Source organism: Siniperca chuatsi, linkage group LG10 (genome assembly GCF_020085105.1).
Source record: "Siniperca chuatsi isolate FFG_IHB_CAS linkage group LG10, ASM2008510v1, whole genome shotgun sequence".
Taxonomy (NCBI): Eukaryota; Metazoa; Chordata; class Actinopteri; order Centrarchiformes; family Sinipercidae; genus Siniperca; species Siniperca chuatsi.
Genome location: NC_058051.1, coordinates 20,498,617 through 20,525,891, shown reverse-complemented (window position 1 = coordinate 20,525,891; position 27,275 = coordinate 20,498,617). Strand labels below are relative to the sequence as shown.

Here is a 27,275-nt window from a genome sequence, read left to right as displayed (position 1 = left end):
CCATAGTAGATAATCATATGTAAATACTATTTTTTCTTCTGTTTTTCCCTCTACATTTCTGATCTGCCGCTGTGATGTGACCCACCAAGACCTCACAGGTCGTCTGGAACAGATTTGTTGTCACAGATGTGATTTGTAAGAGATGTATAGGGACTAGTACTTTAATGTATGGTACTGTATAGTTTGCAGTGGTGGAGGAAGTATTCAGATCCTTTATTTAAGTAAAAATACAAATACCACACTAAAAATACTCTAAAACTCCTACATTGAAAATGTTACTTGAGTAAAAGTACAAATTATCAGGAAAATGTATTTAAAGAATCAAATGTAAAAATACTCAATGCACAGAAATGGCCCAGTGAGTGTATATACATCATGAAATACTATATATATACTGTTATATAGTATATTGTTAGATTACTATTAATGTTTAAGCAGCATTTTTTTTCTCTTGTAGTTGGTTGAGGTGGAGCTATTTTTTAAACAATTTTAGACTGGGCTGCAACTAATGATTATTTTCATTATGGATTAATCAGCTGATTATTTGCTTGATCAATGCATTTATTCTATATTATAGTCACAATTAAACAGAGCTCAAAGTGACACCTTCAAATGTCTTGTTTTGTCCGACCAACCTTCCAAACCTCACAATTATTGAGTTTACTGTAATTTAAGACAAAAAAAGCAGCAAATATTTTTTTCACACATTTTTGCACAAGATATAACTTAAACAATTATATACTGTTGGGTATTTTTTTTTTTTACAATGCATCATGTTTTAAAAGTTCTTCACATGTTTTGTATTTAAAATCTTGATTTGTAGAGTAACTGCAGGTGTCAAATAATTGCAGTGTAGAGTAAAAAGTACAATATTTCCCTCTGAAATGTAGTGCAGTAGAAGTAGAAAGTGTCATAAAATGAAAATACTCAAGTAAATTACAAATGTGTACAGTACTTGAGTAAATAGTTACATTCCACCACTGACAGTTTGCCTGTGGGGGACCTGAGCCTTCTTAGCTCCACCAGTAGGTGGCAATAAGGTGACACCAAATATTGCCGCCACCGTAAAACCTCAAAGTAGAGGAAGAAGACGAAGAAGAAGGAAGGCGAGCATTTTGATACCAGGCCACGATCTGCTACGGATCGTTGCTAACGTTAAAAAAAAGGTTACATAACTTCGAACATTGTGATTGCATCTTAGCATTGTGTGATCTGCCGAGAGGGAAGCGTCGAGACGAGTCTCTTCAGCAGCACATTTCCCGTGATATTTTGACTTTGGCACATCATTTCGTCAATTTGAAACGGTAACGTCAATGTTTGCTAATGAAGCTAGCGCGCTGCCGCGGAAACGCTTTTAGCTGGCCATATTGGAACTTCACTGTTAACTCAGCGCTTGTTTTTCCAACGTAAACATTATTTGGACTATTGTTAACATTTTGGAGTAATGATGTTTAAAATGGATTCTTACCGCACCGATTTACATGTTTATTGATATTTATATCACCGATCTAGTCAAACGTTTCTGTAAATTATGAATAAGGGTCATTGAAATAAGCTAACGTAAGCTAACGTTAAAACGACGGAGATGTAGCTTCCCGAGGTGGCTAGTTTGCGTTAGCTTCGTGTTGAGTGCAACGCGTATTTATCATTTATGTTAATGTTAAATATATGTCGGTCTTTAAACTCCATTGAATCTGTGATGTTAAGATTGGTATCATTAGTAAGATAATTTTCGTTTAAATGTATCGCATTCAAGGTTAAATGTGTGATATTGAGGGAAATCTTTAGGAAGTTTGAGCAAACTCCTTGAAACACCCCGTCTCGTTGCCTTTTAACAAATATTTAGCTTTCATTCACTGGGTCTACATACATCTAATCTATCAAATCAGTCATTGTTTTCGGCTATAACCTCTCTGACTTGCCATGCAAAAGAAAAATCTGGTTTCATTAATCATGTTAACTGAAAGCCCTTTGACACTTTGTACATTTCTGGTTATCGTAAATCCTCAACCAGTCTTCTCAAACTTGTATGCAGTTGCATGACAAAGATCCAAGACAGAGAAAGTATCAGTGTGGTAGCTGTACGGTAAGGGAAGAAAAGCTATGACCAACACATTATCCAGTTTTTTGCTTCGACGTAATAGTTTATTGCGTGCATGTAAAAGTGTAGTCATTGTTGTCTCTTTTTCGCAGGATCATCATGGCTGATGATTTTGACGTTGAGGCCATGCTGGAGGCTCCATACAGAAAGGTGGGTTGCAGATTACAGAGATGAGGCCTGTTTCACTGTTTTGATTTACTCTTGAGTCCTTTATATTTGCTACTGTGACAAAGTTTACTTGAATGTTGTGTGGTGTGATTGAGTATTTAAAACGCAATACAGAATTATAAATAAATCCACATCTATCTCTCTTTATAGACTTCCCTAATGATATCTCACCTCTACTCCCATGAATTCATCTTTGATTCCACTGTGAACTGTGAAAAAAAGGAAGGTAGTTATTGTGCATATACTGATGTACTGTGGTTCACTTTAGGACTAAAAGAGATTCAACCTAGAACATCCAATCCGTAATCGGTTGCAACAAGGTGAATGCCAATGGTTGATAAGCCCATCCTTACCCTGTCCAGCAAAGGAGGCAGTATTCAGATTTACAATCTGCATGCCATCACTGTTTCTGAATGTGCAGTTCCATGTAATCAGATTTAAACCCCAGTTCTGAAAGGGGGGGGGTCCTACACTGTGTGCCTAGACAACAATGCATCGCTCTGTCACCTTTAAAGTAATTCAACTTTCACCAAATTCTCTTCAGTAAGAAACGTCATGTGTTAAATTGTTTAGAAAAAGGATTTCCCCAAATTAATAAGGGATACTGAATTGTGTTTGTATCAAACTATAACTGTTCTAAATCTAAAGTTGTAGTTTGACAACAGTATGCTTGAAAATGTAGATATTGGAGTTGTGGAGCTTCATTGTGCAAACACGTGAGCCATGTCATGATTTTCTGGCAAATTTCAGGTCAATAATTATTTTCTCTTGCTTGTAAATATGAATACTGCCTCTTTGCCTTAGTCAACTGTAATGTGAATCAGCATCTTGATTGTGCATGCGCCACAGATTGATATATTACTAGAATGACTGTAAAATGGATACTTCTATCTAGCATCATTGTATTATAAAGTGAGTTACTTCTCAGTAGTTAATAATTCCTTCTTAAATCAAAAGGTTGGAAATATTATAATATGCAAACTAAACATAATGGCAGTGTAACACGTGGCTGAATTTATGGATTTATTTCAATTTTTTTTATTTCTTCATTTATTTTCTTGGGCGTCAATATTACTAAGAAGTGTGAATCCCTGTTTGCTTCAGGGCAAGATGTGTGACAGAGGTGGCATCGAGCTCTTACAGTCCAAGAACGAAAATGGGTGAAGATCACTGGACTGACACCAACCACACAGGATCTCTTTTAGTGGCCGTGGGCCATGCGTGGTCACATGATTAGGCACAAATAGTGGCAGTGGCATTGGTACGACCTATTAGAAGGGGAATGGTGGAGATGATGTGGCTACTGTCAAAGCTTCCTGAACTCAGCTAATATGTTGGACACTCTCCCTTAACTTTGCTTTGTTGCATTACTGTACTGAGCAGCCTTGTAAAAAAACAAAAAAAAAAAACAGGAGTGGGATGGGAAGCTATTGGGGTGGTGGAAGGACACTGTCCAGACATGACAGTAGGAAATTTGAAGTATTATTATTAATTGAATATATTCTGCATTTTCTCTTGTCCCACCCCCATCCCCTTTACCTTGACGACTTGAAATGTTTCATCTACGTCCTCATGATGTTCTTCTATCAACCTTGCTTAGGATGAGATCAAGTCCTCTCATGCAAATGGACATGACGACCAGAACAAGAAGTAAGTGTTGAATATGTGGTATTATCAGTTGTATGTCTCTGAGTGACATAGTTATTCATTTAATTTTAAAACGTGTTCACTTTGCACAACGATAGTGGTGTTGTAACATGTTTTAGGAAAAGAAGGAGCCGAAGCAAGAGCCGAAGCCCCGGCTCTAGGAAGAGAAGAAGCAGAAGCAAAGACAAAAAGAAGGGTAAGAAGAGGAGCAGGAGCCGAGAAAGAAAAAGAAGCCGCAGCAGAGAGCGCCATCGCAGCGGCTCCCGAAGCAAGGAACGTTCTGGGCGGTACAAAGCGCGCAAGAGCCCCATGTATGTGACTTTTTTAAACTTGATGGCATAAACACTCAGTCGCCACTTTTATTAGGTACACCTGTACAATCTAATGCTATAACATCTATCTTTATGAAGCTCATAGTGTTCAGTTTTCTAGTGACATTGTCAGAAATGTGTGAATTCAATTGTGTTTATTATTGAGGTCATAGTTAAAGGTGGTGTTGTACTGGACTACAATATATTGAGAGGTTTCTAATTTTTTTGTCCTCCCTATTTGCATTCAACACCACCACTAACTAGGACCTCGATGCTAAAACTAAACATGGGCATTCGTCAAAGTAGACTTTATTGCATTGCATTAGAGTAGATGTTGATGGTAATTAGTTACCAATAACTGGTGTGTCCGTCAAAGCAGATGGAAAGTTGAGGACAATATTATTTTGTCTTGTTTGAATATACAACAGACAAAGATACAAAAATGTTCAGGTAATAAAAGTATATTTATTTGTGTTGGAATAGTCAGTTACTCAAATAGGCAAGTATGCAAAGTAACATACTTTGTCATCAGAGTATTGAGTTGTTAAGAGTTGTTCACAGGCCTTTTTTCACAGCAGACATTTTGACTTGCCATAGTAGAAGCACAAGTGTTGGTAATAACATTAACGATGGCTCTCTTGAAGTGCGACAGTGAGTCAGCATGCTGAATACCAGCATCATGAAACAAAGCAATGAAATTCAGGCATCATTCATTTTGTTATGTACACTTGTGTTTTTCCTACTGTGAGAATGTCTTGTGTGAAAGTCACCTCTCTACGCGGGAGAACCGGAGGCACTCGTGATGCCGGCGAAGGATATGACTTGATTGCTAGTTTTTCCAGTAAGAGTACTGCAGTAGACCTCAGTATTAACAGTACTAATGTTGAATGCTCTTGTCACGTGTTGCTCACACAGCAGAGTTTGTAATGGGCCACAACAGAACCCTGTTCTTTTTCTCATACACAGCATGTGAATTCAAACTTTTTTTAGAGCTTTTATTTAAAATTGAAAACTTAATTCTTCTTTGTATTTTAGCCGGAAACGTTCCAAAAGCCGGAGCCCCTTCAAAAAAGAAAAGAGTCCCATCAGGTGAGCTGAATATTCACATCACTACTTTTTAGGTTTGTGGATAAATTGCTTGACTTCGTAATAGTACCCTTAAATCCAATGATATTCTTCAAACTCACTTTTGAGGTTTTTACAGATTTTTAATGATGTTTTTATTCAAGAAATTTTGAGGATGTCTGATTTAACTTTGCCATAAGTATTAATAATTTCACCCATTATTTATTAAATGGCTTTAATGTTTCCAGAGGCACTCGTAACATTTTTTAATGTTGGGTGGTTTTTTTCCCCTCTTTTTAAGGCAACCAATTGACAATCTAACACCAGAGGAGAGGGATGCCCGCACAGTTTTCTGTATGCAGCTCGCTGCAAGAATCAGAGCTCGAGACCTGGAAGATTTCTTCTCAGCTGTCGGAAAAGTCAGTGGAATTCCGTCCCCCAGTTATTGACATGTATAGTCCAGCAGGTCTGCATGTAGAAATGATCTCTTAAATCTTAACTGTTTTTCTCTGTAGGTAAGAGATGTGAGAATGATCTCGGACAGAAACTCCAGGAGATCAAAGGGCATTGCATACATCGAGTTTGTGGAGGCTTCTTCTGTGCCACTGGCAATTGGATTGACTGGCCAGAGGCTTTTAGGAGTGCCCATCATCGTACAGGCCTCTCAGGTCATGGTAACTTAACCTAAATGCAGACTGCACCTGGATTATTTCTACCTGATGTGACTGAACAGATTAATAGACATCTGCCATTCTTCAACACTTGAGGACTGTCTGTGCCCCAAACACTGAACAGTCGTGTTGTCGCCACATTCATCATTTGATGAAACATTATATCGAACAAAACCATGTTGGAGACACAGTATATAGCTTAAATACCTTGTTAGCCATTACATCCCAAATAAGAGCTTTTTCTTCTTTCATCTTGTTTAACCCATTCTACATTGATACACTGAATTAAGATAATGACATTACTTTACACATGTGATTACAGGCAGAGAAAAATAGAGCTGCAGCTGCTGCCAACAATCTACAGAAGGGCAGTTCAGGTCCAATGCGACTGTACGTGGGCTCGCTGCACTTCAACATTACTGAAGAAATGCTTCGAGGGATCTTTGAGCCTTTTGGAAAGGTCAGGAACAAGTTTCACAAAAAATTCTAATTTATACTTGTTTTATAGATGCATTCATTACAATCCTTTTTGTATTGTTGTGTTTTGCTTCCGAAGATTGAGGGGATCCAGCTAATGATGGACAGTGAGACTGGACGATCCAAAGGATATGGCTTCATATCGGTAATTAAAGCGCCTGTATTTCTTTGACACTGTTTTAGTGTTTGCAGCTAGTTTGACTCTAACCTCTTTTTTTTTTTTTTTTTTTTTAGTTTGCAGATGCAGAATGTGCAAAAAAGGCCTTGGAGCAACTGAATGGCTTTGAGCTGGCCGGACGTCCGATGAAGGTGGGACATGTTACAGAGCGCTCAGACTCGTCGACAGCCAGCTCGTTCCTGGACAATGACGAACTGGAGAGGACAGGCATCGACCTCGGCACCACAGGACGTCTACAGCTTATGGCTCGACTAGCAGAAGGTTCGTTATAACTTGCATGATTTTTGTATTGACAGATGGGGCACAAAATTTCCCACTTTTTATAAGAAAGTCCAAGTAAGCTTCTGTCATTTTGTCACAGAGGAACATTATTTCAGACATCTTTTTAACAGAGTATTCTACTGAGCAAAAACGAAGAAGAAATCATTATGTTGAAACCAGGCACATTTTGAGTTGGTAGTTTGCCAAATATATTTAGACTGTCCCAAATGTGTATCAAAATGAGAATTTGCAGCTTCTTTGTCATATCATAGACCAAATGATTAAGCAATGGCTGAAGGTGTCGACTTTGATCAGACACCCAACCCTGATTTTCTCTGCATACTAACAGGAGTAACTGGCCTATTTCCCAAAATGTCACAATCCTGCACAAAACAATTTGATTTCTCTGTCCCTCCTCAGGAACTGGTCTGAAAATTCCTCCTGCTGCTCAGCAGGCTCTACAGATGACCGGGTCCATACCCTTCGGAAACATCACTGCTCCACCAGGTGAGGGTCTGATGGAAAATGTGTTTATTGATTTGTTTTTAAATAGAAAATTTAGTGACTAATCGTTATTCCTTTTGTCTCAGCTGTTCCAACTCCAGCTCCGAGCCAAGCCTTGAACCTCCCATCACAGCCGCTGGCCACACACTGCCTTCAGCTGTCCAACCTGTTCAACCCACAAGCGTGAGGACATTATCATTTGGCTCACTTTCTTTTTCCCCCATGAGTTTTGGTCACTGTAATTGTTCCTTAAGTGGTTTCAAAATAAGTGATGAGGGACAAAATCCAACTGTGGATCGTTTTAAGTAGAAACGCATCTCAAAGTTCAACCACAGCTAATATGAGGCTTTAGCAGTTCGAGGTGCGCAAACCACGTAGGTATCTACTACAGTTACTGTCCTCAGCTCAGGAAGGAAACGCTGTGTGCAGAAGCACAAAGAGGGAATTTCACACTCAACATTCTGACTCTGGAAGATACCCCGTTCATTTGTCTAACACAAACTGCAGAGGCCTTTATATTAGCTTTAAGTCATTTTTGCACACAATGGGAACTGTAGATTTTCTCCCCAGTATGGACTAAAAGATGTGAACCTACTCTTTTTAAAACTGTATTGTTTGTTTCAGGGAAAACGATCCCAGCTGGGCCATCGAGATCCAAGATGATGTTATTGAGGAATGCAATAAACATGGAGGAATTGTTCACATTTATGTTGATAAGAACTCCGCTCAAGTAAGTTGATGCATACAGGTGTAGTAAAGAATCTGTTCACCCAAATAGAAATTTGTCTTATCTCTAGTGAATCAAAGGAAAAATAGTGTCCATGTTCCAGTTGATCCACAGACCTCTGTGGCCATTTTTGGAAGTTTTGATAGAAAAGCTGGATTCTGATTGATATTTCATTATAATCTAGGGTAATGTGTACGTGAAGTGTCCCTCAATACCAGCAGCAATGGCTACTGTAAATGCACTTCATGGACGCTGGTTTGCAGGTATGTAATGCCATTTGATTTTAAATTCTTAAAATGTGGAAAACATTTCACAGGTTTTAATTTGTTATTCTTTCCCCCTCAGGCAAAATGATAACAGCTGCCTACGTTCCCTTACCAACCTACCACAACCTTTTCCCTGATTCAGTAACGGCAAAGCAGCTTCTAATGCCGGCACGTCGATAGTCTGAGACATGCATATGAAAGTCAGTGTAAATACATTTGTTTGCATTCATGGAAATGTCATTGAGACAGACTCATTGAAATTAGTTGGCTGTGTGTAATAGAAGTTGCCTCAAGTTCATGTGTTCACCATTGAAAATTAGGGATTTTTTTTTTTCCTTTTGGAGTTGCTTTTCAAATTTTTTGTGGGTTTGTGTTGTAAACTACCACTGAGAAGTAATCTGCAGTTATCTATTGGTCTGTATGTTTTTAAATATTCCTGTCTGCTTGTTTAAATCAACAGTTTTAGATTCAAAATAAATTGTAAAGAGTTACAGAAATGTGTTGGGTTAATAGGCCTTAAATGCCAAAAGTATATCAATGTCAACAATAATCCTTTGTAACTTTTTACAGCCATAATTTCATTTTTTGTATGAAGGCTCCCAATAAACTTTGGCAAATTTGACAATTCAGTTTGTTTTTGTCCCTGCTTTGATTAAACAGCATTGTACACTAAGTTTCTCTATTGCTAGTCACTTTAATAATTTCTTCAGCAAATTGGATTTAAACTGGAGTTGCCTCTGTCAATTGACCGATGTGTAGTCAGCAGCATCTGCTGGAGGTCTCAGTTCTTCAATCTGAATAGTGGCAAAAATTACTTACATTTGAATGTCTTGTGAACCTGAAGTTTTGTACTTTAAGGCGAACTATTTTGTGGTGTGTACATACACCTTTTGAGGTCCACTGAGATGAAGCCTATAATTATACATGGGGTGTATTGTTTGTGTTTAACATTTAGCTGGCGACAAACCAAACATTTTGGTTGGAGTTAATTTGAGCTCCTCTTGCCCCGATTTAGTCTCTCCTCAGTCAGTATTTGCTGCCGATATCATGTCTGGGATACTGTACAAGGATGACATGAATAAAGTTCTCATTCAACAACTTTAAAGTGAAACTTAGATAAAATAACATTGTTCCTCTTAAAGTTGAATTCCTAAGCCAAGAAGAGAACCACACACTTCCTCAATTCAGTATACTCGGGTTTTGCTACTACAGCCTCACTTGGTCTCGTACAGTATGACCAGTAGCTTATAGTGGCCAATGTCAGTTTTAACTTACTGACAGTCCCAGATGGCTCATAAGTGGTTGTGCACTGCTATTTAACAGAGGTGTGGAGCAGTCAACCAGATATACATTTGCCAGAGCAATCAGCGAGTGTCATTTTCTCTTGTAAAACCAAAAACGCGCTGAATACGATTACGGCTTGATGTACCATAATGAGGCGAAGACAACAGCAAACTAGAAAACATGAGATGAGATGTGCGCTTTATTGGGAGCGATTTCAAATAGGATTTTTCAGAGATAAGACATGAAGATTAACTGCCCCACCTCCGTTAAAAAGCAGTGCACAGCCACTTTCCTATGAAACCATTCAGGACTGTCTCCTAGTAGACCCAGTGGATACAATTTTAAACCTAAAGCAGAGGTACTCTTGCGTTGACCTGTTGTGTTTAACATATGACACAAGACAGATTTAATGCATATACTGTAAACTTTATCTTCTAACAAAAGGTCTTGCAACAACAAAATAGCTTTAACTTTACAAATATCTTTACTATCAATTTAAACCACACAACATTTCTCTTTCCAAATTTTTTTTTTTTTGCTCCTCCAGAAAGTCGTTGACATCTGGAAAAAATGACATGGTTAAGTCTTTTGCGGTAACATTTCATGTCTGCAACTCGGCGCACTGTCTATGAAACACAGCTGTGCAGAATTCTTTCTGACCTATTCAATTGTGATCGTCACATGGACTAAACAGCCATAGTCCTAACTTCCTGATGTTTCATTCAGGAGTATTGTCAAATTGAAAGGACTTTTCAGAGCAAAGAACAAGTCTTTCCTTTAACCAAATAAGCAAACATTGTAACATGATGCAGATATTTGCAAAACCATTTGGCACAGGTGTGCAAGTTTTCCAGTCTTAAACCAACATCCAACTTAAGTCAAAAATTAGCAATACTTTCAATGTATAGTAACTGTAAATCATGAATAGTGCCTGTGTTGTATACAGCAAGGTGCTGCTGAAATGTCTCAACAGATGAAGAGCAGCTGCTGCTGACCTGAAAGGGCTCTTCACTTCTTAGGAGAGCATTCCTTCACCTGGTGAGCCTGCAGGACAGCAATCGCCTCGTCCACCTGACCAAAGGAGAGGAAGAGACAATTCAGTAACATCAGTTTCATTTTCGATACCAGTCATATCTGTTTGGTAAATATGAAGCTACAGCTAGCCTGGCTCTGTCCAAAGGTAACAAAATCCACCTACCAGAACCTCTAATGCTCACTAATTAACACTTGTTATATCTTGCTTGTTTAACCGAGGCGTTATGTGCTGGACTGTTTCTTGGCCAGGCGGATGAGGGTGGTATTGATCTTCTCCCTATAGTCTCATCAAGTAAGCAAAAAGTCCCAAAATAATAAACTATTCCTTTAATGAATAACAAGCAAATTTTTGCCAAGTTTTGAACACCACAAACTATTCTAACCCTGCTTTTCCCTAACTAAGTCAACCAGTACAACCATATCAATAATTACAAACCTCTAGGAAAACACTGCAGTATCAGCTACATTTTTTAAGCTTATGTTAAATTTTTGTTGAAACTGTCAGAGACATCACTTTCTCCATAACTGATGAAACTCTGTCCACTGTTGGAGACATTAAGATGCAGTTAAAAATTTAGTGAGTGGACCTTGAGTTAATTTGTTTTTGTGTGTGTCAAACTACTATTTACCAGGTCAAACAAACACTTTTACGCTCAACTTTGCAGTGATTCTGAAACCATAGCCTGATGTGTGGAGGGAGGTTGTTAATCGTTAATCTCACTGCATGGTGATGTGTAAACTGCTCTGCAATAGTTGTACTTTCTCAAATAAGAATATTAAATAGCAGCAGCAGCGGCTGAATTGTGGTGCTAGAAACAACAGCAACAACATTAACTTGGGGCTGTTCCAAGGTCAGTGCTTAACATGTAGATCATTTTAGTTAAATGTTTCACTAAACAGCTTATTTTATGAACATTAGCTCATTATATGTAGGAAATATTTTTTACAGCATAAAGACAGAGTATAAAAAAGGCACAAAATGTCTGGTTTTGGGTTGCTTAAGCCACTGCAGACTACAAGACTTTGAAAATCTCTGTGTTGCTGTGCTGCTCACACACGTCTGTCCCAGACCATTGTCCTGTTGATGTGAGGGTGCACAAACTGCACAACTGTTCTCAGAAAATCACGAGGGGTCACTGTGGGGCAGTGTGAAGCAGTTTTTCCCAGACGTATGTGGTGTATGTGTCAAACAAAAGAGCAAAGGTAAAAATAGCACAGAATGGATAAACAGGGGCCACAAGGAAGGTTGTGGTTGAAAGAAAAAACGTTAATTAAAAAAGGTGGGGTATCCGATTCTGGAGAAATCCGATAGCATGATGTAGAGCGAACAACGACACAGCAAGTAATATAACTAACGTTAACTAGGTTGTGGGTTAGCAAACTGTTGCTACAGTTGCTGCTGCAAAGCTAACATACAGAGAGGACGAGACAGTTTCCCAGAGCCAGCAAAGCAGCTCCAGACAGTGATACTCACAGCTGTACTGCTACTATGGCAAACTGGAAAGTAAGCTTAATGTCCACGGGCAAGTCATTTAACGTTACTTGACACACAAATCATGGCTGGAATAGTGTTGTGTGGCTCGGTCCGAACCACTTTTTTTGTTTAGCATTTACAGAGCCAGGACTGAGTTTTTTTCAGCGCGCACACAGAATGGACAGCTAGCGGACCGTGAGGAGATATTTGCTAAATTTGACAAAAAGACATGTATTGGATTAGAGTCGCATACTCCACCTTTAACTTTTAATCTACAGGAATATCAATTAACATCAGACATTAAGTGAGCACACCACACAATTATCTAGAGAGCCACATAAAAAAAAATAAAAATAAAAAACTTACTGTGGTTCGTGTTGTGAAAAAACTTGACATTCAAATAACTAATATCACTACAGGCTGCAACTGCACTTATCTCTGTGCTGTACGGATACATCAGAGATATCAACACCATCTCAACTCCACCTGCTGCATTCAGAGCTGCTGGACCGCCTGCTCTGCCCCCCCACTGTATAGCTCTCTGTCTCCACCTGTTGGGATGGTTTGTGTATATTTTGCATGCCTCTGATGCATCTTATGAAACAAGCTTCATGGAAAATGAAAAGGAGATGACATGACTCCTATTAAATTAATAATAAAATTGTGTGTGTGTGTGTGTCTGAGCTTTCTCATTAGATACTGCTCTTTTCTAATCTAAGACTCATTTTCAAGGTGCCCCAACTACAGCGCATTCAGTTTTTGGCTACGAGAAAATCATGTTTGAAAACTGTAGAAGTGTCTGGGACAGCTCACGATGAGGTGAAGACATGGCTCTGAACTGCTTGAACTAGAGTCCTGACGGACATGAGCGCAGATTTTGTGCCGACAGATCTAGGAAATTTGTTTGAGATAGGCAAATCATGGCAAAAGTCTTGTAATCTGCACGAGCCCTTAACGGCAACTGTGTAATGTTAAGACTATAAGACATAGAATAGTGAACATAATTATGCCTTAGAGTGCAGGGACTCGGGCGAGTCGAGCATGTGCAGCAGCTCCGAGTTGTCGATCTCCAGCAGCATCCCAGTGATTTTTCCAGCCAGGTTTGGGTGAAGGGCATGGATCAGTGGGTACAATCGCTCCCCTAAGTATAGCAGCAGAGAGAGAGGATTAACCAAATACACAAGCTGCTTCAAACTACATAAGAGGGGGGAAAAAAACGGCAGAATTGAATGATGCCACACCAAGAAGCTGTTTCTGATCCATGAGTGGAGCTGCAGCCAACATGGAGGCGGTGAGCGGCTCTTGGCCTTGAATGTGCACTGGTGGCTCCATCATAGGTGCAGGAACAACCTAAAGACAATCGAGTACAGCACAACATTACTCCAATGAGTCATTTTTTTCTGTAACATCACAATCTCCTAAAGATTTTGTCTTCATTATACAATATTTTTACCATGAGCTACCAAGCGACATCAATCCAAGTTACAAGCACAGAATATACACAGGACATTTAATTTTATGTTCATTTACGGACAGATTGAAGTAGAAGTATGCATAGATACATGTGGGTGTGCAGGTGAATATAGATGTATGTGTGTAGAGGTGTTAAACCTGTATATGTGGAAGGTATACATGGATGTATACTCCCGGAAGGGAAAATGGAGGACTGAGCTACGGCGCACAAGTACTGCTGCTTTTAAATAACTCTCTCTGGGCATATGCATACATGTATGTCAAAAAACTGGAAAAGGGTATTATGCAAAAATATCAAAAAAGGTTCTGTACACTGCGATATTGCTTTTTCCAAATAAAAATTATATATAAATTTAAAAAAAATGTACGTAAACATGACCTTGTTTACAAGAAAACTCCACAGGGTACCAGAAAAAACCCAAACAGTGATCACCACTGTGGGTTTTTGGTCCTGCGTGTGTATTACAATTATACAGCAGTACAGTTCAGACAGTACCTGTAGTCTTGTCATGGGTCCAGGTACAGTAATAACCTGCTGGACGTTTCTCACTGCACAAGAGTACTTGTACTGGCTGTTTCTAGTCACACCAGGCATGTCAGTACGCCCTCCTACAGTCTGGGTCCCAATGTTATCTAAATAAAGACATTACACATGTCAGATACTACCATCAACATTAATGGCACATTTTAGAAGGATGGAGCTTATCATGTTCATAGTTCTGGTACCTACTTGTTTTTTGTGTAGAGCTTATGATGCGCGGAGCCTGGGTGGAAGCCTGTCTGACTGTAGCGATAGGGGTCGAGCCACGTCGGGGAACAGAACTACCAACAAACTGGGTTGTGTAGGGGCCTAAAAACATGGGAGACGACATTTATACACATTGCATGTATACATAGGTCCATGTGAACGTAAACAAATGATTCATTCACCCTGTAGTCTTGGTGGTGGTCCTGTCCAACGCGGTACTGGTCTCATGTTGCTGACAGCATTGTGGTTGTAGAAGGAGCGAGTGGGAGGCTGCAAGATAAATATTAGTTGATGGAATCATATTGCAGGTCAAACTGCAAACTGCAGGTATTCTATTATTAACAATTATTGGCCTATGATGACCAGGGAATATAATCTAGATATTAGACTTGTTACACTGCACAGCACATTTCATTCAAGCAGGATCATAAATTAACACCTGGCAAGGACCAAAGTCCAGTGAAATATGTCTATAGTCACCTTCGGACTGGATTTATTTCTCTGGGGAGGTGGGGTGATTTTAACATCAGCTGCCCTGTTCAGTAATTTTAATTCCATCTGGTGCATGTATGCGAGTAATTTCCCCCCCCCCCAGCAGTAATTACGATACTGTTTTTTGGCATACTCACTGGTCCGCAGGAAGAGCTGCTTTTCCTACTTCATTTTATTTAGTGTGAAATTTGACTTGTGTGAAAATGTATTAAGTCGAAAATGTTTTTCCTAATCTGATCTGATCTATCACAAAAACTATGTTATTTGGGAACCAGTACGACGACAAAAATAAATAAATCAAGGGAGCAAGACTCCATAAAAGCTTATCAAATGGGCTGTTGTAATGTCAGCTAGAAGCTAGGTACTGATATTCTCTATTGGCTAGTCCTGCTGAATGTCCATGTACAGTATATTACAGACCACATCATGTAATTTCCCGGTGGTTAAAATGCCATCTGCAACAATGAGTTCAATTACTGAGGAGCACATTGAATATTTGATTCCCCACCTTCCCTGTAACGTTAATCCGAGTGGGGTTTAAGGCTGTGGGAAAAAAAATAAAATACATAAAAATAAAAGTCAGGGAGGTCATCCATCACATTGACTAGTGGGTTTTTAAAAGTTACGTTTTGCTGCCACAGTTTTGTTGGATTGCTTAAATTTACTTTTTTTTTTTTTTTTTTTTTAACTACTTGGTGGCCAAGCTAATATTTTGTCAACTCCTTTCCTTGACAGAGTTGAAAGTTACTTACTGAAAAGCAATCAAAAACTTTTTTTTTGTGATTTTCAACATGATGAACATCCTCTCTCATCCGTTACTGTTCAAACGTCCATACCTGTGGTACAGTCATGTAGTATCCAGCCTGCTGGTATGAGTCAATGATCGGACTAGTCATGGTCCTCAAGGTAGCAAGTCTCTGCATGTATTTATTGGTCAGGATTGCTTTACGCTCCTCCCTCCGCTGAGCCAGAGCTACATACAGTGGCTTGGTTGCAACAATTCTTCCATTCATTTCAGTTACTGCTTTTGTTGCTTCCTCAGGTGAAGAGAAACAAACAAAGCCAAAGCCCTTGCTTTGAGAGCCATCTGTCATGACCTACAGGAAACAAAGAAACTCAAGTTCAGAAATGTTTGAGATAGTTCACATCAGAGCTGTAGAATTAAGACTTGAAACTGAACCGAAAAACACTGTCTGCCAAACTGTAATGAATAACTAATAACATAACCAGGATGGCATGTCTCCATAACTTAATGCACACTTTCAGTTGCAGCTACTGGCACCAGAAGTCCCAAAGACTTGACCCAAAAGACTTAAAAACAGCTTTCTTCAACGTTGAGGCAACAGGGGTTAAACCTCAAGTATGAGTTGTGTCCTGAGCTGACATAAATCAGAAAATTAATCACAAAGGGCTGTAGCAGACTACTGCATGTCTATGAGGCACATTAATGACATTTTTCCGCCAATGGTTTTTTGGTTTGCAGGGCTCCACATCCACCATTTCCATGGCAGCATGTGTCTATCTAGCCATATTTGATATATTTTGCCTCAATATATTACATATTGAGCATACAAATGGATGTGGAAGTGGACTGTGTTGTGGGAGTGGTTAGAGAACTTTGTATCATGTTTTGATAATTTTGTCCTCCACTATAAAAATGTTTTACTGCTCAAATACATACTAACTAAAATGAATTCAAGTTGACCAGAGCTGCAGTTTCCTTCTGTGAAAAAGGAAAGCATCGACTTTTAGTAGCGACCTTTAAAAGGCGGGCATTTTTATTAATCTTGTACGTTGTGTTGACTCACACTTCACTATTTAGTCAGCCTTTCTACACGGCCAGAACCTGCGACTTATGCTCATACTGTACGGATCAACTGACCGGCCACAACATGGGTGCTCACAATGAACATAAAACACTGAACTCCCAGTTGGTCTTTTCAAGTGACAATTCCAATAAAGTTTATTGAAATAAGACGACCGCGTCCTCAACGTTGACAAAAAGAGAGAAAGGCAGGGTTACTTTGTGCACTTCCACTGTGAACTAAAAGTATGAAGAAAAAAAAATGGAGCTGCGGATGCCTGCAAGACTTTCTGTTCTGCAGTGAAGTCTCAGTCAAGACTACATTTTTATCCACAACATTTAAAATACTACTCCAATAAGATTAAAATTATTGGAGTAGTATTTTACAACCTGAGGGAAATCAGACAGCAGAACTGCTCAAACTGCAAGACAGTCGACCAAGCTTGCTGACCTGCCAGACATCCATCCGATCGCCTGAGAGCCAGATTGTTCATCATTCAGTTAATAAAGCAGGTTTTGTGACCCCCCCTCAAATGACACCTGTACAGTGTCTGCCTAGTCTACAGGGCGCTGAATACTTGATATTCAAAGGATACATTTTGTGTTGAGTATCTCTTTAAGAGTTATGGACAGGTGTTTATTGTGTTGTAGTTTTAAGTTTTATTCATACCTCTCATAAATCAACAAAAAAAAGTAAAAGTACAGTTGTTACATGTGTGTACTTGCAAATTTCAGTGAAGAAGGCCCAAGTCTTATCTTATTACAATACCTTGGCACTGGTGATAGTGCCATAAGGGGCAAACTCCTTCCGGAGTCTCTCGTCATCTATGCTATCGTCCAAGTTCTTCACATACAGATTCACCCCCTGGAATCAGAAAGAGTAAACAATGCTAAATTTCGGGCTTCCCAACCAGTTTGTCTGTCTGTCAAGCTGATCAGCATAAAAGCGTAGAGCAACAAATCCAAATATATTAATTAAACATTCCATCAGTTTTTCCAGCATCTAATACAATATACTGAGAGTGGAATTCAATAAAGGACAACATGGATCCTTCCTTTTTCTGTACCTTTTTGTTTTTTTTTTTTAAACAAACATATACAGATATACATTTAAACTTCCCACTTAATTTTGCATAGTCCTCATGAGTTTATTGGCTTATGTCATCCTTCTGCATAAATGTCTAGATCGCCTTGATCTAGTAACTGTCCAGCATGTTGGAAATCCTGGAATCGCTAGTCAATCATCTAAAACCAATGCACATCCATCTGAGTTTGGAGACGTATGGTACAAATCTTAAGTGGTACCTTAGTTTTAAATGATTACTTTTTTTTGACATTATAAATACGTTTCTTTGTTTTCTTACCAAGAGTTAGATTAGAAGATCAGTATCACTCTTATATCTGACTATTCAATAGGAAGCTACAGCCAGGAGGCGTATTTGTGAACCTTACTATGGCGAAGGCATGACCTGCCCTACTCTGCCTCTGACTGGCTTACCCTGATATTCTTACCCTAACCAATCCTCACTCCTCATTGCTTAAACCTAACCAACGAGTACAAGCCAATCAGAGGCAGAGTAGGGTGGGTCATGCCTTCGCCATAGTAGGATTTGCTATTTGGCAGCCAGAAGATTGTTAGTATAGCTTAGCTTAGCTTAAAGGCTGGAAACAGTGGTAAACTAGCTAGCCTGGCTCTGTCCAAAGGTGACAAAATTGGAGAAACAGCACCTGTAAACTCACTAATTAATGTTTAATCTTATTTAATCCGTAAAAAATAAAGCGTAAAAACAATGGGTGCAGTAATTTCCTGGAGTCTCCGCTGGTTGCCTGGTAACTTCACAGTGATGACAAGACACATGATGCATGGAAATACTTTCTAATTGCTGAAACTGTAGGCTGCTCAAGAAAAAAAACAAAAAGGTTTTTTGGTGTGGTTACTCTTTAGGGGAATGTAATTTATAGACATGCCACTGCCTCCACTCTCAGGCCTTTAGATTGTGTTTAACACTCTGCTCTCAGGTTCCTTTTTGGGGATATTGACAATATTTATTATAATAAAAAAGGTGAGGTATTTTTGACAGACAAAATAACCCCTTGTATGTATTTGTCTACAAAATTGTTTGGAAAATTGCCATCTTAACTTATCTTGTTGTTTTTAAATGTCATAATCGGCAAAGCTCATCCCTGTCAGTAACTGCTTTAAATTAACCTGCGTTTGTTTTTACATTCTGTTTTTACTTTATTTTTCTTCATTTTTTGGTGAAACTGTAAGGAAGGCATTGCTGTGAAAGCATGGGTGCTCAGCTAACCTACCTTGTATAAATAAACTATGAACAACTCAGGTAAGGCCTCCATTGTGAATACTACTGATCCTTTAATTTCTTTCCAAACATTAAAAATATCAACTCTGAAAGGAGGTAAATGTAAGGCCATTAACAATGAGCGTCATTAATAAGTCTTCAAATGACAATGCCCATATGCATACAATGCAGCAGCACCTGATAGCGCTGGATGCGGTCCTGTTTGATCTGGTCAAACTTGCGCTTGAGCTCTCCCTGGCGCTCCAGACGCTTCTGAGCCCGACCTACATAGATGATTTTCCCATTGATATCCTTTCCATTCATTTCATCAACTGCCTGGGTAAACAAGAGCATTGACATGTTACCTTTACAGAAGAAGGTCATGAAGAAGTCATGATACTCCTACAATTCAAAGTGGTTTACACATTTTTGACTTAAAACTGCATTAAGTGATATTTTTCATATCAACACTGTATCAAATCACTCCTGGTTTCTCTTAGTAACAAGCCTACATAAAAAGTGACACTTAACTCAACTCTACACAGCTTTTAGCCTCTTTTAGCTCATTATTCTGGTTTTCTAACAGATTCTTTGTGTTTGGCTATACAGTTGCTGCCCTGTTCCCTTTAAGATTATTTTAAATGTTAGATTTTTATAACTGAAATCAGGACAGTCAATATCAGAATAAAAATAGAAGGTATAGGGCAACACCCACCACACTTTAGGGTCCCTGGTGTAGTAAGCTAGAGGCTTGACAACAAAGTAAAGCAGCCAGTGATTCAAACTTCCAGGTGTTTTTCCTTAAATGCCTGTGGAGATCAAACCAGAGCTACAAGACGAGCAAATATTTGACTTAAACTCATCAGGTGGCCAGAAACACAACTCCTATGGTAGGCAAATTATTTTCTGAGCTGCAAGTTTGTTAGTCTTTTTGCCCCATGGTAGTCAAAAATCACTTAATGCAACTTTAAATCTTGAAACAACAATCAAGATTCTCTTTGTTGTGTGTGAATACAGTGGTGGTATTATTGGCAGTGAAATAAAGCTACCTTGGCTGTAAAATAATAAGTCAATGCTGCAAGTCCAGTGTCAATATAAAGAACTGCTACTGTTGGCTGGTATCCATTCTGAGTGGACATAGAAACTTGGCACACACTACCTTCTGAGCATCCTCGTGGTTAGCATAGTTTACAAAGCCAAATCCTCGTGAACGGCCCCTCTCGTCCTTCATCACCCGCACACTGAGAGTCCTCCCTGAGATTTTGAGCACAAACCAGTCTGTAACTATCCCCATCTGATATGAAATAGGGTTGGGCGATGTCTTTTTTTTTTGGGGGGGGGGGCATTTTAGCCCATTCACAGCCCATCCCCACCTATTCACCCAGTCTATCTTTGCTTTACCTCCCTATCTATTATAAGAGTAGCGTGACTCCTTTAAGGAACAGGGCAGTGCATAGCGAGTTTGTGGGTGAGCGAGAGAGAGAGTGACGGTGAGGTGTGTTGGCGATCGGAGCGGAGGGAAAGGTTAGCAGTGTAGGTTACAATTTGCGCATGCATAAACACTGCATCTACTCAATACCCAAGACATTCCCATGTCTTGCCTCCCAGCTGCTGGGTAAATGTGAAGGTGGTTAGCCCCGAAATTAGCATCAGCATCAGCCCTGGGGGAAAACAAGTCTTCCCGACCACGGTCTGAAAGTTGCAGGTTAAAACTATGCTTAAGTTACCTCATTAAGTAGATCATATGATTATAAAAATATTTAATATACTAGTCATAGTGATAAACTACTCTTATTAGCTTTTTACTTGCGAAGCTTTTATTGCACTTTCAATAACAAGATTTTACTCGCGGGGTATGGTCGATGGGATCAATCATCGGCCCAACCCTAACATGAAATCAATTTATCAAGGACAGGCACAGAAATTGAGTGGGAGCAACACAAAAAATTATAAATTGTGCTTTCTTACCAAATGCAGAAAATACTTCCTTGAGTTTCTCATCAGTATAGTCTTCACTAAAGTTTTTGATGTAGACATTGGTGAACTTCATAGCTTTGGTACCAAACTCCACCTCTCTTTCCTTGCGGGACTTAAAGTGGCCAACAAAACTTCAGACAGAATCAATCCAAGGGAACAAAAATAGGGATAAAAGAAGTTAGTTAAAAGTTAGTTAAAAACGTTATTGTCTAAAGCATCAGTATCAAGAACACAACACAACTGTTTGAGGACAAATCAAGAACACAACATCAACAAACAACATGACTTTAAGACAAATCAAAAAAACATTTGTTTTAAAATAAGCCGGTGTAATCCCTCATTCGTCCAGGAGTGTTCTATTGTAGAAAAGGTTTCAGTCGTAGTCATCTGGACACTGTTTTCAGAATCAAGACGTTTCGGCTCCCATCCGGAAGTCATTCTCAATTGTGAAAAAATGGGACGGGAACTAGAAATTTAAGCTACTCTGTGTTACATAAGCCCTGCCCTCAGGAAGGAATCTACCTCAGTATCTGTTAATAGCTAGTTTCACCTGAAACTGACCTAATTGTTTCCAAGATGGCCCAGTAATCAGTAATCAGGCCTATTGTTTTCTGGCTGCTATTTGTTTTAAAATAATTATTTCAGTAAATGGTTTCCACCAGATCACAACATTTAAGAACAAAAGTGAATCTCCATCATTATTTCTCCATCGTGAATGGAATAAGGCACGGAAAAACCTAAACTGTATGGACATGATAGCTATCTGATGATCTTGCTTTGCCTGTTTAGTCCTAAAATTACAACACACACAAAGACAACAAACCTAGACATACATCCTATGTACTCACTGACCTAAGCAGGGACAACTGACATTTTTCCCCCAGGAAATGGACCTTTGGGTTGACAATGCCAGGTTCCAACTGATTATGTGTCTCTCGACTAAGCAAAAGACACATGGAAAGTCATCTGCAAAAAGTCTGCGACGTCTTCATTAGAGTCATCAGCATTCATTAACAGTTTATATAATTCACATACATATACATTCTGCACTACTCTTTGCCTCAACTTACTTTTGTTAGATTGCATTTTGTTTGATTACACCAGTTTAGTACTAGTATTTAGTTTACTCACACTTTCCTATCATTCAGCAGCATCCCATTCATGGTGTCAATGGCCCGGTTTGCAGCCTCATGAGTCTCAAAGTGAACAAAGCCATAGCCTTTGGATCCTTTCTCATCACAAACAACCTACAAAGACAAAGGCTTTACATCATGCAAGTTATAAAGATTTTGCTGCAAAACAGCACCTTACATTTGAGTTTTCAATATGTACTTTTCTATTGGGCTGAGGCATTATTTAGTGATAACCTGTCCACTGATCTATCGTGTCAGAATGATAGGATCATCATGTTACTGTTTTTAAAATGTGGTTGTCAAAATTAAATATTCTAAGCAAACAAATAAAAATGGAATTAGTTAGATATTTTGGTGCATTGCACTGATCATCGGCTTTGTTTTGCATTAGTATTGTATTTGCCACATCAGGATATATTGATAAATAACATTTATATTAATGTTGTAACACCAAATTATACCATACTGAACAGCCCTACAAGAGGCTGTACACATTGCATGTAGAGGATACGTATGTTATCAACCATCTGCAACACTAGCTTAATACACACTGTACAAACAAATAGCTTTCTAAGACCAGAGAGCCAAGGTAACCATGCAGTAGTCAAAAGGATGACCCAGGCCACTTACCTTGCAGGATAAGATATTGCCAAAAGCTGAGAAGGTGTCATACAGTGCCTTGTTGTCAATAGATTCATCCATATTCTTGATGAAGATGTTTCCCACACCAGACTTCCTGAGTCCTGGGTCACGCTGAGACCACATTATTCGGATTGGCCGCCCCTTGATAACGTCGTAGTTCATTGTATCAAGGGCGCACTCCGCTGAAAAAATATATAAATAAATAAATAAAACAAAAACAAAACAAACAAGAACTCTTTTTAGTCATAAATAAATAAAATTACATTTGTCATAAAGCACCACTGTTCATCGTGCAAGACTGTCACAGCCAGGGTGGGAAATTAGTAGGGGTGTTACGATTCTAAATCCACGATTCGACTTTCGATTTTATAGGTCACGATTTGATAAAAAAAAAAAAAAAAAAAAGTTCAGTACTGACAGCTATGCCATTGTTAGACTATCGAGTCTTGATTTGTAAAGATCAACAGATCATTAGTTTTATGCCCTGACAACTGTCATTTATATTTTCAAATTCTTCTTTAAAAAGATAGGCTACATGGTATCAAGTGTGATATAACCACACTACGGTCATATGGTCAAATTTAATTATTTAAAATGTAACAACAATAACTTATTTCACCAGTCAATTGGGAACAAACTGTTAAACCCAAAAAGAAGAGTCACTAGATGGCAGAAGGATACTTTACAACTCACCTGCAAAAAGCCATCAAGATTAGAATTTCTAATCACTGCTGTAGTTTTTCTGTCAACAACGCATAACATAACATAACATAACTCACGGCGAAGGCGAAATGTTGCCACACCAGTGACTTCAGGGAAGCAGGAGGATTTTCCAGTTCTGTTGTTTGTCCGTCATCTCCAACTCTGGCAGTGGTGATGGTGTCTCGAAAAGTGTAGCTACAGGCTAGCAGTAAACTACGCTGTGTCGTCTTTGAAGTGTTGGTGTTTTGTTTATTTTCTTTGGGCGCGCGTAAGTAGGCGGGAGTCGAGAGAAAGAAAAATACTGGGAGAATCACTGATCCTGCCTTTAATTTCAGAGGTCGAAATTCGAAAGCTAATTTCCATTGATTTAGAATTAAAATCGTGACACCCCTAGAAATTAGCACCAGCCACATGCTAGTAAAATATGAAAGTGGCTGTAAATAATAATTTACTATTGAGTGGCTGGTAGATGTTCACATTTAAAAAAAAGTTAGATTTCCCATCCTGGTCACAGCTCTGTGGGGGATTCAACTTATGCTTCAAATTTTGAAGGAGATGTTCCTTCCTTCTATCAAGACAGAATTAACAGATTAGTTAGACATTAGTTAAGAATTTATTTCACACTATCTATTTCATAAGTGGCAAAAAGTGCTAATTAATGCTTCACTCATGACCTAAAACAAGAAGATAATTTTGGAAATACTATCAGGTAAATTCATCATGCCGTCCAGAGTAATGAACATCAGCAACACAATACAACATGGGATGTTCTATTGAGCAACACTTATTCTGATCCCCCCCAGTTTTTATAGTTATGCTATTAGTTAATCCATTTGCACCCTCATTCCCAGAGAATCATGACAACATCCAACCTTTTCTACATACCTTTTAATCTAATTTTTTTTATAAAAATATTTTATTCATTTTCAAATTCAGGGAGTTTCTTCTTATAAATAACATTAAAAGTTGTTGCTTGTGTCTGTAATTCTAGATCATTGCTGTGGAGCCATAGTGGGTGACACTATGTTGCACAGTGGTTATTCTAGTGAATTACAGCATTTTGTATAGCACCTGCCAAGCAACAAATGCCAGCAGAATCTGATCATAGAGTGAGCAGAATCATAGTCACTAGGGCTGTGTATTGGCAAGAATCTTGTCACGATACAGGGGTTACGATTCAGTATATTGCGATACTGTAAGCAAGGCGACATATTGTGATTTTAAAAAAAAATCTAATTATAGGAAAACTGCATAAAAAAAGTAAACTTTTTTTTAAATTCAGATTTTATGCATATGGTGGTGTTCTTTATATTATGACAATCAGAACAGTGGGATCTGCATTTGTATTTATGAGTCCCTGTAACATCCAACATCATAACACTATTTTCTGTGCAATCTGGGCAAAGGAAAGATATGTACTTACTTCTTCCTGTCTCAGTTTACGTTGTAACATTAGAGTGGAAGAGTAAAATAGCTGAAGATAGATTACAACACTGCCACAAATCATTGCATGTAAACTATTAATTAAAAAAAAAAGAAGTATTTGAGAATCGATACAGTATCATAAAACATAATATCGCAATACTCAAGTGTATTGATATTTTCTTACACCACAGATAGCAAGAAACATTTCAGTGCATTGATCTATGTAAGCTTCATTGGATTTAATTTTCCAGTAATAAAAACTGCATTTTTTAAGTTTGAATTTGGGTGGATTTGGCCAAAATTGGTACTTTACCATCAGCCGGTTGCTGGAAGTTAATGTAGGCATATCCCAGAGATCTGCGGGTGATGATGTCGCGGCACACACGGATTGACATGATGGGTCCAGCAGGAGAGAATTTCTGGTAGAGCATGGCCTCTGTGACATCAGGATGCAGGTCCCCTACATACAAAGAAGCGAGGGGATATGCTGGTCCACTGCTGTTCATCTTGGGTAACAGCTAGTTCAAGAAAGAAGAATGTTATCAATATTGCATAGTGTTCCAGCTTACGTTTTTTAATAATACATAAAAACTATATCCTGAGTTGCCAGTTTATTAGGTACACCAAGTTACAGCCAATGCAAACCTACATAACAGCTTTGCAACAATTTCCACCTTTACGAAGGTTCTCATATTCCATTTTTGTTGACCAAAGCGTTGATTCAGCTCTATGCTCATCTCTGGCCACAGTAATATTAGAAAACACCCTTCAATATATCCATCCATCTTCTAAATCCGCTTAACCTATGCAGGCTCACAGGGGGCTGGAGCTTATCCATACATGCACATACTGGGTGAGGGGTGGGGTACACCCTGAACAGGTCACAGTTATACTCAAAGGTTAAGGTCTAATATTGTGTCCACCCCATTCATATTCTTTATTTTATTTTTTAATTTAACCAACATTTAACCAGGGAGTCTCATGAGACACATCGTCTCTTTTACAAGAGAGACCTGGACAAAACTGCAGCGTTAAGATAGGTATCACATATTTACATAAGAACACACATCATTAATTTACAACAATCACATATAGCACAACAAAACAGGAACCAAAAGAAGATGGACGAAATATTAGAAACGCCTCAAAATATAATGCAACACAATTTAATAGCACCACAAGCTACATCTTTCAAAATGACAACAAAGTTGAATCAACAAATCTTAAAATACAGTTTCGACAAAAACTCCTTAGTATGTAAAATTTGCTGATCATCTTTGGATACAACATGTTATCATAACACCTAAATTCATTAAAATTGATGAAAGTTCCAAGCTACAGTATCACTAAATTACATGTGCATCCCTCCAATTGCAAAACTGGGGGGGGAATCTTAGTCCCTGCTTGGAGGAAGTTTTGACAAAAAAAAAAATCCAAATACGATGATGCATATGGCTGGTTATGATTTTTTTTTTTTTTACTATACAGGACACATAAAATGTGGACTTTGATTTAACAATTTATACACTCAGGTGCCAAATGTTTATTAGGTCCACCCTATGTATGTCAATGAGGGTAGCCTAAATAACAAAAACACCTCTCTGCATAATACAATACAGTTCAACAGCACCATAAACCAACTACATCCTCCAAAATGATCACAATGTTGAATGAACACCTCTCTATAACCGTTTCAACAAAAACTTATTATAACCTTCATGAAGATAATTTTAAACTACTGCCGGACTGATGCATTAGACTACTTTAGTTTTAGCTTGGTGTACCTAATAAATTGGCAACTTTGTGTGTGGTTGAGGAGGATCATATTATAAAAAAAATTACGTCGAGAGAAAGGGTGTGGCTAAATGCTGGGGTGAAAAGGTGCATAGATGCAACACAAATTAACATTTACCTAAGTTTTATCACCTAGCTAATTATGGCATAGCTTTAATAAACATATCAAAGGTAGGACTGCAGGAAAGTGAATTCAAAATTCAGAGTTCAAAAATCAGTTCAAAAAATATTAACCTAAGTGACTTGTTAACAAAAACACTAAGGAGAGCTAACGTTAGCTAAAGTTAGCTAAATTTACACCTTTTTTTATGCACTTCACACCAAATTCAGCTATCTGCTGCAGGTGAAGCAACTAAATCTCAATTAAACCGATGAAAATCACTTAAAATTAACGTTACTTACAGCTTTTATATAGCCAATGCGTCGGAATTCTGATGTATGATTTTTTTTCAGTGCAGCAGCTTGTGAGCGCCGTTCACACGGCGCGGAAAGTTGTTTTCGTTTAATTATGACCGTGGAACACCTGCATCTGTCCTCCGCGCATCGTTATCGCAATTAAGCTGAGGGGGCAGAGATCAACCGACGTGACACTCCGCGATGAAAACTAGTTCTAGCA

At 38.6% G+C, this 27,275-nt stretch overlaps 2 protein-coding genes across 14 annotated transcripts; one reads left to right on the top strand and one right to left on the bottom strand.

Moving 5' to 3' along the window:
- Nucleotides 1–1,072: 1,072 nt before the first annotated feature.
- Nucleotides 1,073–9,005, top strand: rbm39b (RNA binding motif protein 39b). 6 transcript variants are annotated; one of them, XM_044211865.1, is made up of 16 exons: nt 1,073–1,304; nt 2,194–2,251; nt 2,420–2,491; nt 3,870–3,919; nt 4,036–4,227; nt 5,263–5,316; nt 5,594–5,711; nt 5,808–5,966; nt 6,286–6,423; nt 6,520–6,585; nt 6,675–6,879; nt 7,300–7,386; nt 7,470–7,566; nt 8,008–8,113; nt 8,295–8,373; nt 8,456–9,005. In XM_044211865.1, the coding sequence occupies exons 2-16, from the start codon at nt 2,201–2,203 to the stop codon at nt 8,554–8,556; spliced, it is 1,575 nt and encodes a 524-aa protein (XP_044067800.1). In that variant the 5' UTR covers nt 1,073–1,304; nt 2,194–2,200; the 3' UTR covers nt 8,557–9,005. The 6 variants fall into 6 exon arrangements, with proteins under 6 accessions (XP_044067800.1, XP_044067801.1, XP_044067803.1 ...); XM_044211866.1 differs by lacking the exon at nt 2,420–2,491 and having other exon boundaries at nt 1,074–1,304; XM_044211867.1 differs by lacking the exon at nt 2,420–2,491 and having other exon boundaries at nt 1,086–1,166.
- On the bottom strand, nt 8,944–27,275 carry pabpc1l (poly(A) binding protein, cytoplasmic 1-like). 8 transcript variants are annotated; one of them, XR_006379607.1, is made up of 17 exons: nt 27,062–27,275; nt 25,179–25,383; nt 22,727–22,920; nt 22,095–22,210; nt 21,816–21,902; nt 20,955–21,094; nt 20,146–20,240; nt 19,185–19,322; nt 17,456–17,551; nt 15,719–15,979; nt 14,573–14,660; nt 14,373–14,492; nt 14,139–14,275; nt 13,411–13,519; nt 13,180–13,320; nt 10,656–10,731; nt 8,944–9,435 (listed from the first exon to the last, which is right to left on the bottom strand). XR_006379607.1 is itself a non-coding variant. In XM_044211859.1 (17 exons), exons 2-16 carry the CDS (start codon nt 25,369–25,371, stop codon nt 10,669–10,671), a joined length of 1,968 nt encoding a protein of 655 aa, XP_044067794.1. In that variant the 5' UTR covers nt 25,372–25,383; nt 27,062–27,275; the 3' UTR covers nt 8,944–9,435; nt 10,656–10,668. The 8 variants fall into 8 exon arrangements, 5 of the variants coding, with proteins under 5 accessions (XP_044067794.1, XP_044067793.1, XP_044067795.1 ...); XM_044211859.1 differs by having other exon boundaries at nt 13,180–13,310; XR_006379606.1 differs by lacking the exon at nt 8,944–9,435 and adding an exon at nt 10,066–10,221.